The sequence below is a fragment of the Pongo abelii genome, chromosome 20, assembly GCF_028885655.2.
Source record: "Pongo abelii isolate AG06213 chromosome 20, NHGRI_mPonAbe1-v2.0_pri, whole genome shotgun sequence".
In the NCBI taxonomy this organism is placed as follows: Eukaryota; Metazoa; Chordata; class Mammalia; order Primates; family Hominidae; genus Pongo; species Pongo abelii.
The window spans coordinates 50,834,899-50,850,364 of NC_072005.2; the positions used below are offsets into that span (position 1 = coordinate 50,834,899).

The window sequence follows — 15,466 nt, forward strand, 5'->3', positions numbered from 1 at the left end:
CCAAGGCTGGCAGATCACTTGAGGTCAGGAGTTCGAGACTAGCCTGGCCAACATGGTGAAACCCCATCTCTACTAAAAATACAAAAATTAGCCAGGTGTGGTGGCTCATGCCTGTAGTCCCAGCTACTCAGGAGGCTGAGGCACGAGAATCGCTTGAACCTGGAGGCAAAGGTTGCAGTGGGCCAAGATCGCACCACTGCACTCCAGCCTGGGCAACAGAGCAAGACTGCGTCTCCAAAAAAAAAAAAAATGAGCGTAGACATGTAGGAGGCCGTTGGACATGCCAACCTTGGACTTCGGAGAGGGTTCAGGCCTGGCACAGAGGTTTGGTTTATTATTATTTTTGTAAATAGAGACGGGGTCTTACTATGCTGCCGACGCTGGTCCAGAACTCCTGGGCTCAAGCATTCCACCTGCCTTGGCCGCCAGAAGTGCTGGGATTACAGGCATGAGCCACAGCGCCAAGACAGAGGTTTGGGATTTTGTTTCTTTCTTTTTTTTTTTTTTTTTTTTTTGAGACGGAGTTTTGCTCTTGTTACCCAGGCTGGAGTGCAATGGTGCAATCTCAGCTCACTGCAACCTACATCTCCCGGGTTCAAGCGATTCTCCTGCCTCAGCCTCCCGAGTAGCTGGGACTACAGGCATGCACCACCATGCCCAGCTAATTTTTGTATTTTTAGTAGAGACGGGGTTTCACCATGTTAACCAGGTTGGTCTCGAACTCCCAACCTCAGGTGATCCCCCTGCCTCGGCCTCCAAAGTGCTGGGATTACAGGCGTGAGCCACCACCACCAGCCGAGGTTTGGGATTTTCTTCCTGTGGCCCAAGCTGTGTCCCCGTGGCTGACGCATGCCCCTCGCTGTCTTCTCTATCCTCTCACCTGCCAGGAGCAGCTGCAGCTCTACTGGGCCATGGACTCCACATTTGAGCTCTGCAAGATCTGTGCTGAGAGCAACAAGGATGTGAAGATCAAGCCATGCGGGCACCTGCTCTGCAGCTGCTGCCTGGCTGCTTGGCAGGTGGGTCTGACCCCTGCGTGCCTTCTCCTCTGGTCTCCCCCTCTCTACAGGGAAAGCCCCAAAAGGATCTCCTCCATGCCTCATTGATCATATGGGGAAACCGAAGTCCAGAGAGGGCAGAGAGCTGATGGCGACCACTCAGGAGCCCGGCTGTCTTTCCCTGGGCCTCTGGTTCCATCCCACTCTGCACACGCTGTCTCTGTTTCTTCCTCTCCGGCAATGTTATCAGTGGAAAGCTCTCCTTCCTTCTCTGCCTGGGTGATCCCCAGCCAGTGGCTTCACCTCTCTGAGCCTTAGCCTCGTTCCCTGGAGAACGGGGCTGAGAATAGTGACCTCCCAAAGGCCACAGTGAGGCTGGGCACAGTGGCTCACACCTGTAATCTCAGCACTTTGGGAGGCCGGGGTGGGTGGATCACTTGAGGTCAGGAGTTCGAGACCAGCCTGGCCAACATGGTGAAAACCCATGTCTACTAAAAAAAAAATACAAAAATTAGACGGGTGTGGTGGTAGGTGCCTGTAATCCCAGCTGCTCGGGAGGCTGAGGCATGAGAATCACTTGAACCTGGGAGGCAGAGGTTGCAGTGAGCAGAGATCGTGCCACTGCACTCCAGCCTGGGTGACAGAGCACGACTCCATTTTTTAAAACAACAACAACAAGGGCCACAGTGAGGATCTGAGCCTGGAAGCTGTGGCCACGGCTCCATGGGGGGGGATCCCTGGCCTGTGTGCCCCCTCCTGACCTCGGCTCTGGTTCCATTCCTCTCTCACCTTCCCTCCCAGCATTTCCCTCCACATTCCCCTGCTCTCCGCGACTCCTCTTCTCTCCTTCCGTCTCCCTTCCTCTGTCTGTCTTCCCCACATCAATCTTTTGGGCAGGGAGCTCCTCATTGGCCCAAGGGACAGGATGGAGAGCAGGGGGGCACTGACCCTTTCCCTCCCGACCTCCCCCAGCACTCGGACAGCCAGACCTGCCCCTTCTGCCGCTGTGAGATCAAGGGCTGGGAGGCCGTGAGTATCTACCAGTTCCATGGTGAGGCTACTGCTGAGGACTCGGGGGACAGCAGTGACCAGGAAGGCAGGGAGTTGGAGCTGGGGCAGGTGAGCAGGGCCAGCCAGAAGCTGAGGCCTGAGGGAGGAAGGGCTGGGGTCTGGACTCCTGGGTCTGAGGGAGGAAGGGCTGGGGTCTGGACTCCTGGGTCTCAGGGAAGAAGGGCTGGGGTCTGGACTCCTGGGTCTCAGGGAGGAAGGGCTGGGGTCTGGACTCCTGGGCCTGAGGGAGGAGGGACTAGATCCTGGACTCCTGGGTCTGAGGGAGGAAGGGCTGGGGTCTGGACTCCTGGGTCTGAGGGAGGAGAGACTGGGGGCCTGGACTCCTGGGTCTGAGGGAGGAAGGGCTGGGGTCTGGACTCCTGGGTCTGAGGGAGGAGAGACTGGGGGCCTGGACTCCTGGGTCTGAGGGAAGAGGGGTTGGAGCCTATACTCCTGAGTCTAAGGGAGGAGGGCTGGGGGTCCTGGACTCCTGGATCTGAGGGAGGAGGGGCTAGGGGCCTGGACTCCTGGGTCTGATGGAGGTGGGTATGGGGACCTGGTCTCCTGGGTCTGAGGGAGGAGAGATGGGGGCCTGGACTCCTGGGTCTGAGGGAGGAGAATATGGGGGCCTGGACTCCTGGGTCTGAGGGAGGAATTGCTGAGGGCCTACACTCCTGGGTTCTAGGAGAGGAGGGGGCTGATAACAAGATTCTCAGGTCCTAGGGAACTGGTCTTTTGCTTCCCCAAGGGCTGGGGCTGTGGCTTTTCCTGGCTGTAACCCTCCTAAGTGTTCGTACGTTGTCTTGGTCTCCGTTATATTCTGAGTCTAGAACAGTGCCTGAATGCTGAGTCCCAGGCAGGAGAACATGGAGACGAGAAGAAAATGGCAGCTCACAAGCCCCTTCTCCTTCCTCTGTCCCCTCCAGGTGCCCCTTTCGGCTCCTCCATTGCCCCCACGGCCAGATCTGCCCCCCAGGAAGCCTAGAAATTCCCAGCCGAAGGTGGTGAGTCAGGTGCTAGTCTGAGATTGGGGGCTGGGGTCTCACTCACCTCCAGGGTCCCTGGTTCACCTGTGCACTCAGGGGTGCCAGGGCAGGGACTCATCCTTGGCACCCATTTCCAAGGCACCCATCCCCTTTGTGACCTCTTCCCTTGTTTTCTTCCTGGTTCATTCCCCCTCAAGGACTTTCTTTTTTCCTTTTTTTTTTTGAGACGGAATCTCACTCTGTCGCCCAGGCTGGAGTGCAGTGGCACAATCTCGGCTCACTGCAACCTCCACCTTCCGAGTTCAAGCAATTCTCCTGCCTCAGCCTCCTGAGTAGCTGGGATTACAGGCATCCACCACCACGCCCCGCTAATTTTTGTATTTTTAGTAGAGACAGAATTTCACCATGTTGGTCAGGCTGGTCTCGAAATCCTGACTTCATGATCTGCCCCCCCCCACCACCACCCCCCCACCGGCCTCCCAAAGTGCTGGGATTACAGGAGTGAGCCACCGCGCCTGGCCTCAAGGACTTTCTAGCTCTCCTTCCAGCATCCCAGATGTGTCCTACCTCAGGGCCTTTGCACAAGCTGTTCCCTTGGCCTGCACAGCCTTTCCTGAGGCTCGCTTTCCCATCCCTTTTCAGGGAGGCCTTCCCTGACCACTCTGTTCAAGATAGCACCCCCAGCTAGGGTGGTGGCTCACGGCTGCAATCCCAATACTTTTTTTTTTTGAAAGGAGTCTCACTCTGTAGCCCAGGCTGCAGTGCAGTGACATAATCTCGGCTCACAGCAACCTCTGCCTCCCAGATTCAAGCAATGCTCCTGCCTTAGCCTCCTAAGTAGCTGGGACTACAGGCATCTGCCACCATGCCCAACTAATTTTTGGATTTTTAGTAGAGATGAGGTTTTGCCACGTTGGCCAGGCTGGTCTCGAACCCCTGCCCTCAGTTGATCCACCCGCCTTGGCTTCCCAAAGTGCTAGGATTACAGGCATGAGCCACCATGCCCAGCCTGCAATCCCAACACTTTGAGAGGCCAAGGCAGGAGGACGGCTTGAGCCCAGGCATTTGAGACCAGCCTGGGCAACATCACAAGACCCCAACACTACAAAAAAAATTAAAAATTAGCCCAAAGTGGTGGCGCACACCCGTAGTCCCAGCTGCTCAGGAGGCTGAGGTGGGAGGGTCCCTTGATCCCAGGAGTTGGTAGCTCCAGTGAGGCGTGATCACACCACTGCACTCCAGCCTGGGCAACAGAATGAGACCCTGTCTCTAAACCAATAAAGAAAAAAAAAGAGTCTGTAATCCCAGCTGTTAGGGAGGCAGAGGCAGGAGGAAAGCTTGAGCCCAGGATTTCGAGATCTTTCTGGGCAATATAGCGGGACCCCGTTCTCTAAAAAAAAAAGAAAAGATGAAAATAGCACCGCTGTCCCTCAGGCCCTGCTCTGCTGTATGTTCAAAGATCTTTCGCCACCTGGCAGAGCTTAGGGTTGGTTTTGTCGACTTTTATCACTGTCAGGTTGTAACCTTCCTGCAGGTCAGGCCTTTGTTGTCTTCTCCATCATATCTCCAGAATGCAGAACAGTGCCTAGCACACACACACATCATAGGTGCTCAATAAATAGATGCCAAATGAATACACTGAAGTGAGTCTTCCCAACAGCCCTATGAAGTCAAAAATGTTCCCCTCCTGGCTGGGTGCGGTGGCTTATGCCTGTAATCCCAACATTTTGGGAAGCTGAGGCAGGTGGATCACTGAGTTCAGGAGTTCGAGACCAGCCTAACCAACATGGTGAAACCCTGTCTCTACTAAAAATACAAAAATTAGCTGGGCATGGTGGCGCATGCCTGTAATCCCAGCTACTTGGAAGACTGTGGCAGGAGAATCGCTTGAATCCAGGAGGTGGAGGTTGCAGTGAGCCAAGATTGCGCCACTGCACTCCAGCCTGGATGACAGAGTGTGAGACCCTGTCTCAAAAAACAAACAAACAAACGAATGTTCCTCTCCCCATTTTCCAGAGGAAAAAAGTTCAGAGAGGTGACAGTACCTTCCCAAAACCACACAGCCTGAAAGAGGAGAAGCCAGTGTTGGAGTCTTTAAGGCCCCCAAACCATCTACTTATTTTTTTTTGTTTCTTTGTTTGTTTGTTTTTCTTTTGAGATGGAGTTTCACTCTTGTTGCCCAGGCTGGAGTGAAATATTATGATCTCGGCTCACTGCAACCTCCGCCTCTGGGGTTCAAACGAATTCTCCTGCCTCGGCCTCCTGAGTAGCTGGGATTACAGACATGTGCCACCACGCCTTGCAAATTTCGTATTTTTTAGTAGAGATGGGGTTTCTCCATGTTGGTCAGGCTGGTCTCGAACTCCCAACCTCAGGTGATCCGCCTGCCTCGGCCTCCCAAAGTGCTGGGATTACAGTTGTGAGCCACCGCGCCCAGCCTACTTATTTTTTAATGACCCCTGTCCTGGCTTTCTTTTCTCCCCACGCTGCCACCCCAGGATTTTTGGGACCCTGGATTGCTGGGGAGAAGCAGATCTCTTAGTATCTCCGGCTGAGTACACACAGGCTTCGATCAATACTGAGCTGTCTTCAAACAAACAGCTCAGGAAGTCTGGGAACATTATTCGACCACAGCAAACAAGAGAGCCAGCAGGAAGCTGGTGGGGGGGGTGGCGGTGAAACCAGCCAGGGAAGCTAAAAACAGATCCAATCTGCGGCCAAAAGCAAATGGAAACATTAGGAGGCACTCAGCCGGCTCCCAGAGGACAGTGATGGGGGACACAGCCAGGACAGCAGGCTGACAGGGACCTCGGGCCTGATGGTGACACCTTTGCCTAGGCCGTACCTTCCGCCTCCCCCGCCCTTTCCTCCTCTCCCCAAACCCTGCCTGATTAAAATTCCAGTCCACTCCCACCTACTCTTTCATTCTTCAAAACATACCACAGAAGAGACAGCCTTGGGTTTGCTACTTCTCAGCAAGGCACTGTCATAACTTTTGTTGTTGGTGGTGGTGGTGGTTTTTTTTGTTTTTTTTTTTTGAGACAGAGTCTTGCTTTGTCACCCAGGCTGGAGTGCAGTGGCACGATCCCAGCTGATTGCAACCTCCGCCTCCCAGGTTCAAGCGATTCTCTTGCCTCAGCCTCCCGAGTAGATGGGGTCACAGGTGCTCACCACCATGCCCGGCTAATTTTTGTATTCTTAGTAGAGACGGGGTTTCATCATGTTGGCCAGGCTGGTCTTGAACTCCTTACCTCCGGTCATCTGCCTGCCTCGGCCTTCTAAAGTGCTGGGACTACAGGTGTGGGCCCCGCCTGTCATAACTTTTGCTGTGTGCCTGGCATTGCTTCTTTTTTTTTTTTTTTTTTTTTAAGATGGGGTCTCTGTCTAGTGGAGTGTGGTGGTGGGCACCTGTAATCCCAGCTACTCAGGAGGCTGAGGCAGGAGAATCACTTGAACCCGGGAGGCAGAGGTTGCAGTGAGCCGAGATAGCGCCATTGCACTCCAGCCTGGGCGACAGAGCGAGACTCTGTCTCAAAAAAAAAAAAATAGGGTCTCTGTCAGCCAGGCTGGAGTGCAGTGGTGTAATCACAGCTCAATATAGCCTCAATCTCCTGGGCTCAAGTGATCCTCCCTCCTTAGCTCCACACCCAGCTCATTTTAAAATTTTTTTGCAGCAGTGAGGCTGGGGCTGCTGTGGACACTGGATGTGATGGGACTGTGTCAGTGGTCAGTGTCACTGTGGTTGTGATCTGTGTATTGTGCTGTGGCCCCTGGGGTTGCTGTCTGCACACTGCTGTTCTCCATCTGAGAAACCTCCCTTTAGGGGACGACACTGCCATTGAGCTGGATCTCATCACCCCACTGACCACTGGGGATCTCTCTGACTCTCGGTGTTTTCATGGGGAAAATGGGGACCAGCCTGACACAAGCTCCACAGGCTGGGTTTTTTTTTTTGTTTTTGTTTTTGTTTTTTTAATGTTTTAATTTAATTAGAGACAGAGTCTCACCGTGTTGCCGAAGTTGGTCTCTAACTCCTGGACTCAAGTGATCCTCCTGTCTCGGCCTCCCAAATTGCTGGGATTACTGGCATTAGCCACTTTGTCTAGCCTCCCCATGAGTTCTGATGAAGCCAGCACGCTCAGTCATCTCTACCCTGAGTCATATCCCCTCCCTCACCTCTCAGAAATCTCCACTGGCAGCCAAGCGCGGTGGCTCACACCTGTAATCTCAGCACTTTGGGAGGCCGAGGTGGGCAAATCATTTGCTTGAGGTCAGGAGTTCGAGACCAGCCTGGCCAACATGGTGAAACCCCGTCTCTACTAAAAAATACAAAAATTAGCCAAGCATGGTGACGGGCACCCGTAATCCCAGCTACTCGGGAGGCTGAAGTAGGAGAATTGCTTGATTCTCCCTTGATTATCGCTTCCACCAGGAGGCGGAAGTTGCAGTGAGCCGAGATTGTGCCACTGCACTCCAGCCTGGGCGACAGTGCAAAAACTCCGTCTCAAAAAAGAAAGAAAGAAAGAAATCCCCACTGGCTCCCCAGGGCTCTAAGAACTCAAGCCAAAGTCCTCTCCACTGCCCAAAGACCTGGGGCTGGGGATCTGACCCTTCCCCACCTCTCTGATCTTCCCCACTCCACCTCCTTTCCAGCAACATTGGACCCTTGCTGCTCTTCTAACTTGCCAGCAAGCCCCCACTCACTTGGAGCCTCTGTCTGGATCCTTCTTGCACTCAGGCATCGGCTGGGTCATTCCCATCTCCAAGAGGCCTCCCCGGCATCTTCCCTCTCCCAGGCCCTTTGAAGGACATGGAACATGCTCTGGGACATTTCCTTGTTCAGGAGCTGATCAGTCACTGCAAGCCTCGGGTTCAGTGGAGCATCAGCTCCACCAGGACAAAGATAGCTTTCTGTCTTGTTCACAGCTGTCTTCTCAGAGCGAAAAACGGGGCCTTGGCCTGGCGCGGTGGCTCATGCCTGTAATCCCAGCACTTTGAGAGGCTGAGGCAGGAGGTTGGTTTGAGCCCAGGAGGTCAAGGCTGCTGTGAGCTATGGTCACATCACTGCACTCCAGACTAGGCAACAGAGTGAGACCCTGTTTTGCTTTGTTTTGTTTTGAGACAGTTTCGCTCTTGTGGCCCAGGCTGGAGTGCAGTGGTGCAATCTTGGCTTATGGCAATCCCCACTTCCTGGGTTCAAACAATTCTCCTGCCTCAGCCTCCCAAGTAGCTGGAATTACAGGAATGTGCCACCACCCCTGGCTAATTTTGTATTTTTCATAGAGACAGGGTTTCACCATATTGGCCAGGCTGGTCTCAAACTCCTGACCTCAGGTGATCCACCCACCTTGGCCTCCCAAAGTGCTGGGATTACAGGCGTGAGCCACCACGCATGGCCCCTGTTTTTTCGGGTTGTTGTTGTTGTTGTTGTTTCTAAAAAAAAGAAAAAAGGAAAGAAAGAGAGAGAGAAAGAAAGGGAGAGAGAGAAAGAAGGAGGGAGAGAGAGAGAAAGGAAAGAGCGAAATAGAAAAAAGACAGGGAGGGAGGGAAAGAGAAAAAGAAAAGGAAGGAAGGAGAGAGCGAGAGAGAAAGAAAAAAGAAAGAAAGAAGAAAGAAAGAAAGAAAAGAAAAAAAGAAAAGAAAGAAAAAGAAGAAAAGAGAAAGAGAAAAGGAAAAGAAAATAAAAGAAAGAAAGGGCCTGACCCACTGGAGAGGCTTGGGAACTGTCTATGGGGCACACGAGTGAGCAAAAGGGTGGACACATGGATGGATAGGCGGACAAACTGAAACTTCATCCTACACGAGTTAGAGGTGAGAGAGAAAAGGCAGCATGGACTAGGGACAAGGCCAAAGGTCCTGTCAGACGGTGGCCGCCACCACTGTGTCACCCCTGTCCAGGGCCTGTGAAAGGACGTCCACCCAGGCTTCAGCCTAGCAGAGACATTTCTTAATCTCCTCTCCCTCAAGGCACTTCTGGCCCTCCCCAGACTTCAGGCCCCTCTTCTCTTGCCAAGAATTAAGGCTGTGGCCTCAGCCGCGCAGGAAGCCACCTCCAGCCCCCAGGTGGTCTGGGACTCCCAGGTCTAAGACAAAGGGGACAGGGAAGAGGGGCAGAGGGAAAGTTGGATGCCGGGAATCAACCACCCTCTCAAAATATCTCCACTGCAGAGACTCCTAAAGGGGAACTCCCCTCCAGCTGCCCTGGGACCCCAGGACCCTGCCCCGGCCTGAAGGCCAGGTGAGTCCACTCCCTAACCCTCCCTGGCCCACTCCACCCCACTCCACCTGGAGGTGACCTCATCTAACCCACCCCTCTCTCCGCCTACAGGGCACCGAGATGTGCTGCTAAAGGGAGCCCCAAGGGCTGGAAGGGGGTTGTGAAACTGAAATAAACTGCCAAGCCTGGTCTGTCCTCCAGGGTGCGAAGGAAGAGTGCAGTGGCCAGCAGGGGGCAGCAGAGGGCAGCGGGCGCTGGGAAAGGGCCGTCCCCAGGCCTGGTCCCTACCTGAACAACAGGAGTCCAGGCCCCCGCCCCTCCTCCCTCAGACCCAGGAGTCCATACTCCAGCCCCTCCTCCCTCAGACCCAGGAGTCCATACTCCAGCCCCTCCTCCCTCAGACCCAGGAGTTCATACTCCAGCCCCTCCTCCCTCAGACCCAGGAGTTCAGACCCCCAGCCCCTCCTCCCTCAGACCCAGGAATCCAGGCCCCAGCCCCTCCTCCCTCAGACCCAGGAGTACAGACCCCCAGTCCCTCCTCCCTCAGACCCAGGAGTACAGACCCCCAGTCCCTCCTCCCTCAGACCCAGGAGTCCAGACCCTAGTCCCTCCTCCCTCAGACCCAGGAGTTCAGACCCCCAGTCCCTCCTTCCTTGGACTCAGGAATCCAGACCCTAGACCCTCCTCCCTCAGACCCAAGAGTTCAGACTGCCCAGCCCCTCCTCCCTCAGACCCAGGAGCCCAGACCCCAGCCCCTCCTCCCTCAGACACAGGAGTCCAGGCCCCCAGCCCCGTCCATCCTCAGATCTTCAAATGGAATCTGGGGCCAGGCACGGTGGTGCGCGCTTGTAATTCCAAGGCTTTGGGAGGCCAAGTGGGAAAGATTGAGCCTAGGAAGCTGAGGTTGCAGGGAGCTGTGATTGTGCCACAGCAATCCAGCCTGGGTGACAGACCAAGATCCTGTCTTAAAAAAAAAAAAAAAAAGAAAAAGAAAGAAACTGGGCCCCCAGCCTTCTCTGTGATACCCAGGAGTCCTGCTCTCAGGATTTAGAAGTCCAGAATCCCAAGTTCTCTGAGAATAAGGCATCCAACCCTCCTCCTTCATCATGGCAAAAAAAATCCCTGGACCCAGACCCAGATATCCAGGTTAAGTCCCTGGTCAAAAGGACCACACATTTCCCTGATGGTTATCCACCTTGCCTTGCCACGGTCTGTGCTCATCCCTCTCTCTGTCCTTCATTCCTCTCTGACATCTTTCTCCCAGAGTAACTGCTAACTTCCAGTCTAAATCTCGCTGAGGAAGAAGAGATACCACCTCATGATTCATCTTGGAGTGGCCCAAGCTTCCCTCCACCTTGTTTAAAATGCCCCATTCCTGGAGACTTGCCCTGTGCCCAGCCCTGGGCTGAGCAATGCTGACCAGGAAGCAGTGATCACTGCCCCACTAGGGCTCACCTTCCACTAGAGGAAAGAGACCTGTCCCTAGATAGTGATGACCCAGAGAGGGCATGGCTGGGGTAGGGAATCCCAGGGGACTACAGGAACCCAGAGTGGGCACCTGACAGCCTGGGAGGTCAGGGAGTGCTTCCAGGAGGAGGCGATGTCTGAGCTGAGACTTAAAACATGATGAGGCCAGACGTGGTGGCTCATGCCTGTAATCCTAGCACTTTGGGAGGCTGAGGCAGGCGGGATGCTTGAGCTTAGAAGTTTGAGACCAGCCTAAGCAACGTGATGAAACTCCATCTCCACAAAAAATTTTGGAAAAATTAGCCGGGCATGGTGGCACATGCCTGTAAGTCCTAGCTACTCAGGAGGCTGAGGTGGGAGGATGGTTTGAGCCTGGGAGGTCAAGGCTTCAGTGAGCCAAGACTGCATCACTGCACTCCAGCCTGGGCAACAGGGCAAGACCCTGTCTCAAAAAAGAAAAGACAGATTTTTAAATGATGAAAAAGTATTCCAATGGACAGGAGGCTTGAAAGAATGTATCAGGACCGGGCGCAGTGGCTCACACCTGTAATCCCAGCACTTTGGGAGGCCGAGGCAGGCGGATCATCTGAGGTCAGGAGTTCGAGACCAGCCTGGCCAACATGGTGAAACCCTGTCTGTACTAAAAATACAAAAATTAGCCAAGCATGGTGGCGGGCACCTGTAATCCCAGCTAGTCAGGAGACTGAGGCAAGAGAATCACTGAAACCCAGGAGATGGAGGTTGCAGTGAGCTGAGATTACATCATTGCACTCCAGCCTGGGCAACAAGAGCGAAACTCTGAAAAAAAAAAAAGGAAGGAAGGGAAGGAAGGGAAGGAAAGGAAGGGAGGGAGGGAGGGAGAGAGAGGGAAAGGAAGGAAGGAAAGAAAAAAGAAAGAAAGAAAGAATTATCACAGATTTAGTTCCAAGCAACAGACGCTACCTCAGGGGCAGAAAGGGAATTTATTGAGAGGATTTGGGGTCACTCACAGAATCCCAGGAGTGAACTGGGGAATCAGGATTGGAAAGTGAGCAGGAAGAATCCTGGCAACTGGCCAGCAATGGTAACCCAGCCACAGTGACACCACAGAACCGGTCTGATGAGGCCATGCTGGCGATGGCCACTGGACACTGTAGTTGTCTCGCTGCCTCTGCTGCCCCAGAAATAGGATATGGCTGCTCTTCTCATTAGCTGTTGCTGGTAATAAATCACTTCACAACTTAGCCGCAAATGACAGCAATCATTGCATTAAGTCTCATGGTTGCTGTGGGCTGGGATTTGAAGAAAGGCGTGGCTGGTTTGTTTCGGCTCAGAATGCAAACAAACGGTGCAATCAGTGATGCTTACCACAGGGCGGCTGGGGGTGCTGGACAAGTGGGCGTCTCTTTGTGGTCTCAGGGCCTCCCCCACTATGTGGTCTCTGCACTGGCCAGCTTGGGCTTCCCCACAGCATGGCTGCCTCAAGGTAGTCAGACTTTATATGGCCGCTGAAGACCCAGGCAGAAGCTGCATGGCCTTTTCTAGCTCATTTTGGGAGTTCTGCAACTTCACTTCAGCTGAATTCTGTTGGTTGCATGCAAGTCACCAAACTGCACAGATTAGAGAGGAGGGTGCCATAGACCCCAGCTCTTGATAGAAAGAGTATCAGGCTCTGATTGTGGAAACACATGTGGGATGAAAGACACTGTCGCGACATGACAAAACCCCATTCCTACAAAAAAAAAAAAAAGATTTAACTAGGAGTGGTGGTGCACACCTGTACTCACAGCTACCCAGGAGGCTGAGGTGAGAGGATTGCTTGAGCCCTGGAGGACGAGGCTGCAGTGAGCCATGATCATGCCATTGCACTCCAACCTGGGTGACAGAGCAAGACCCTGTCTCAAAAAGAAAAAAGAAAGAGATTGTTGTAGTCGTCTTTGGAAAACAGAATCTGTCCCAGCTGCCTTGCATGGCTGGAAGAGATGGCCAATTCCTGATATTCAAAGTGTGGAAGGATTTGCCAAGCTTAAGTCACCTTAGCTCCAACAGATGCAGGAAAGCAAATATCCATTCTTTTTGGCTTCAACAGTGGGCAACAGAGGCTTTCAGACAGTAGGAATTTCCTTAAATGTGGGAAGGGGCTGCAGATGATAGGTAATCCTTCTGGCAAAATATCTACTATAGCCCGCTCCTTTGTTTTTTGTTGTTGTTGTTGTTGTTGTGTTTTGTTTTTGAGACAAGGTCTAACTCTTTCACCCAGGCTGGAGTGCAGTAGCACGATCTTGGCTCATTGCAGCTTTGATCTCCCCAGTTCAAGTGATCCTCCCACCTCAGCCTCCCGAGTAGCTGGGACTACAAGCACAAACCACCAGCACACCCCGTTAATACGTATTTTTTGTAGACATAGGGTTTTGCCATGTTGTCCAGGCTGGTCCCAAATTCCTGGGCTCAAGTGATCCGCCTGCCTCAGCCTCCCAAAGTGCTGGGATTGTAGGTATGAGCCACCACAGCTGGCTTTGAATGTTCAATATCAATAGACCCTTTGCAGAAGTTCTTATCGAAACTTTCCCTGCACAACCATCTCTCTCATACAATCAAAAATGCATTCACACTGCCACCCAAGACAAAAAATTTCAATAGTTCCAGATCTGAGACTGGAATCAGGGAAGAACCATTCCCCTCCAAATGTGTCATTCTCCCCATATTCCACAAGCTGTGAGCTAGTTGTAAAGTTAATCGTCACACACTGTGTGAAAAATAATGGGAAAAAAGGTCAAGAAAAGATAAGTCAGCCGGGCGCTGTGGCTCCCACCTGTAATCCCAACATTTTGGGAGGCTGAGGCTGGTGGATCACCTGAGGTTAGGGTTTCGAAACCAGCCTGGCCAACACGATGAAACCCTGTCTCTACTAAAAATGCAAAATTAGCCGGGCATGGTGGCGCATGCCTGTAATCCCAGCTACTTGGGAGGCTGAGGCAGGAGAATCACTTGAACCTGGGAGGCAGAGGTTGCAGTGAGCCAGGATCGCGCCATTGCATTCCAGCCTGGGCAACAAGAGTGAAACTCCGTCTCAAAAACAATGAAAAGGTAAGTCTGGCCAACCGTGGTGGCCCACACCTGTAATCCCAGCACTTTGGGAGGCTGAGTTAGGAGGATCGCTTGAGCCCAGAGTTTCAGAAAAGATAAGCCTTGTTAGTTAAAATATATGAGGATATACACCTGCAGCAGCATGGATGGAATTAGAACTTTTTTTTTTTTTTTTTGAGACTGAGTCTCACTCTGTCACCCAGGCTGGGGTGCAGTGGCATGATCTCAGCTCACTGCAACCTCCACCTCCTAGGTTCAAGCAATTCTCCTGCCTCAGCCTCCTGAGTAGCTGGGATTACAGGCACGTGCCACCATGTCTGGATAATTTTTATATTTTTAGTAGAGATGGGGTTTCACCATGTTAGCCAGGCTGGTCTCAAACTCCTGATCTCGTGATCCGCCCATCTCGGCCTCCCAAAGTGCTGGGATTACAGGCATGAGCCACCACGCCTGGCCTTAGAACGTTATTTAATTCAGTCCACAAATATTTACTCATCATCTCCTCCTTATGCCAAGCACTGTTCTAGACACTGGAGATAGAGTGATGAACAAAAGCAAGTTACTGTTCTCTTGCACCTTAAATTCTGGATAAGAATAACAATAACAAATAACTAAATGTAATTTATCTGACAGCAATAAGTGCTACCAAGGAAAATGTAAGATAAGAGAAATAAGGAGTGGCTGGGATAAAAGGAGTTGCCATTTTATTTATTTTATTTTATTTTATTTTATTTTATTTGAGACAGGGTCTCACTCTGTCACCTAAGCTGGAGTTCAGTGGTGCGATCATGGCTCACTGCAACTCTGACCTCCCAGGCTCAAGCAATCCTCACACCTCAGCCTCCTGTTTAGCTGGGACTACACGCATGCACCACCACGCCCAGTTAATTTTTTTTTTTTTTTTTTTTTTTTTTTTTTGAGACGAAGTCTCACTCTTGTACCCCAGGCTGGAGTACAATGGTGCGATCTCGGCTCACTGCAACCTCCATCTCCTGGGTTTAAGCAATTCTCCTGCCTCAGCCTCCCGAGTAGCTGGGATTACAGGCACCTGCCACAACCCCCGGCTAATTTTTTTATTTTAAGTACAGACGGGGTTTCACCATGTTGGCCAGGCTGGTCTCGAACTCCTGACCTCGGGTGATCCGCCCACCTCGGCCTCCCAAAGTGCTGGGATTGCAGGCATGGGCCACCATGCCCGGCCATTTTTATATTTTTTTTTGTAGAGACGGGGTTTCACTATGTTGCCCAGGCTGGTCTCAAACTCCCGGGCTCAAGCAGTCCTCCCGCCTCAGGCTTCTAAATTGCTGGGATTACAGACGTGAGTCCCTGCGGCTGACCTGGACCTCAGCTTTTACCCTAAGTGAGACAGAAGTCACGGGAGGACCCTGGGGAAGAAGAGTGTCATGAGTTGATTCACATTTAAAAGGAATTCTTCAGGCTGTTTTGTGAGAATAAATTACAGGGGACAAAGGCAGATGATGTTACAAGACTAGTTTCTGCAAGTCTGCAAGGGGCCACGGCTGCTGTTTTGGTGTTTCTGACTTTTCTCCTTCATACACGTGCCATAGAGTTCTCCTCCCTCACCCAGAACCTCAGATGGCTAGGTTCTTCTTTTTTTTTTTTTTTTTTTTTTTTTGAGACAGAATTTCACTCTTGTTGCCCAGGCTGGAGTGCAGTGGCAC

The 15,466-nt window shown here is 52.4% G+C and overlaps 1 protein-coding gene across 2 annotated transcripts in view; it reads left to right on the plus strand.

The window, feature by feature from the left end:
* The window catches only part of CBLC (Cbl proto-oncogene C), a 31,642-nt gene extending 20,098 nt beyond the window's left edge, over positions 1–11,544 (plus strand). For both annotated transcript variants that reach the window (XM_054540672.2, XM_024237898.3), the window contains 5 exons: positions 888–1,019; positions 1,971–2,117; positions 2,975–3,052; positions 9,203–9,272; positions 9,363–11,544. In XM_054540672.2, the coding sequence (XP_054396647.2) occupies positions 888–1,019; positions 1,971–2,117; positions 2,975–3,052; positions 9,203–9,265 (420 nt within the window). In that variant the 3' untranslated portion in view covers positions 9,266–9,272; positions 9,363–11,544. The remainder of the gene's footprint in view (positions 1–887; positions 1,020–1,970; positions 2,118–2,974; positions 3,053–9,202; positions 9,273–9,362) is intronic.
* Positions 11,545–15,466: the final 3,922 nt, after the last annotated feature.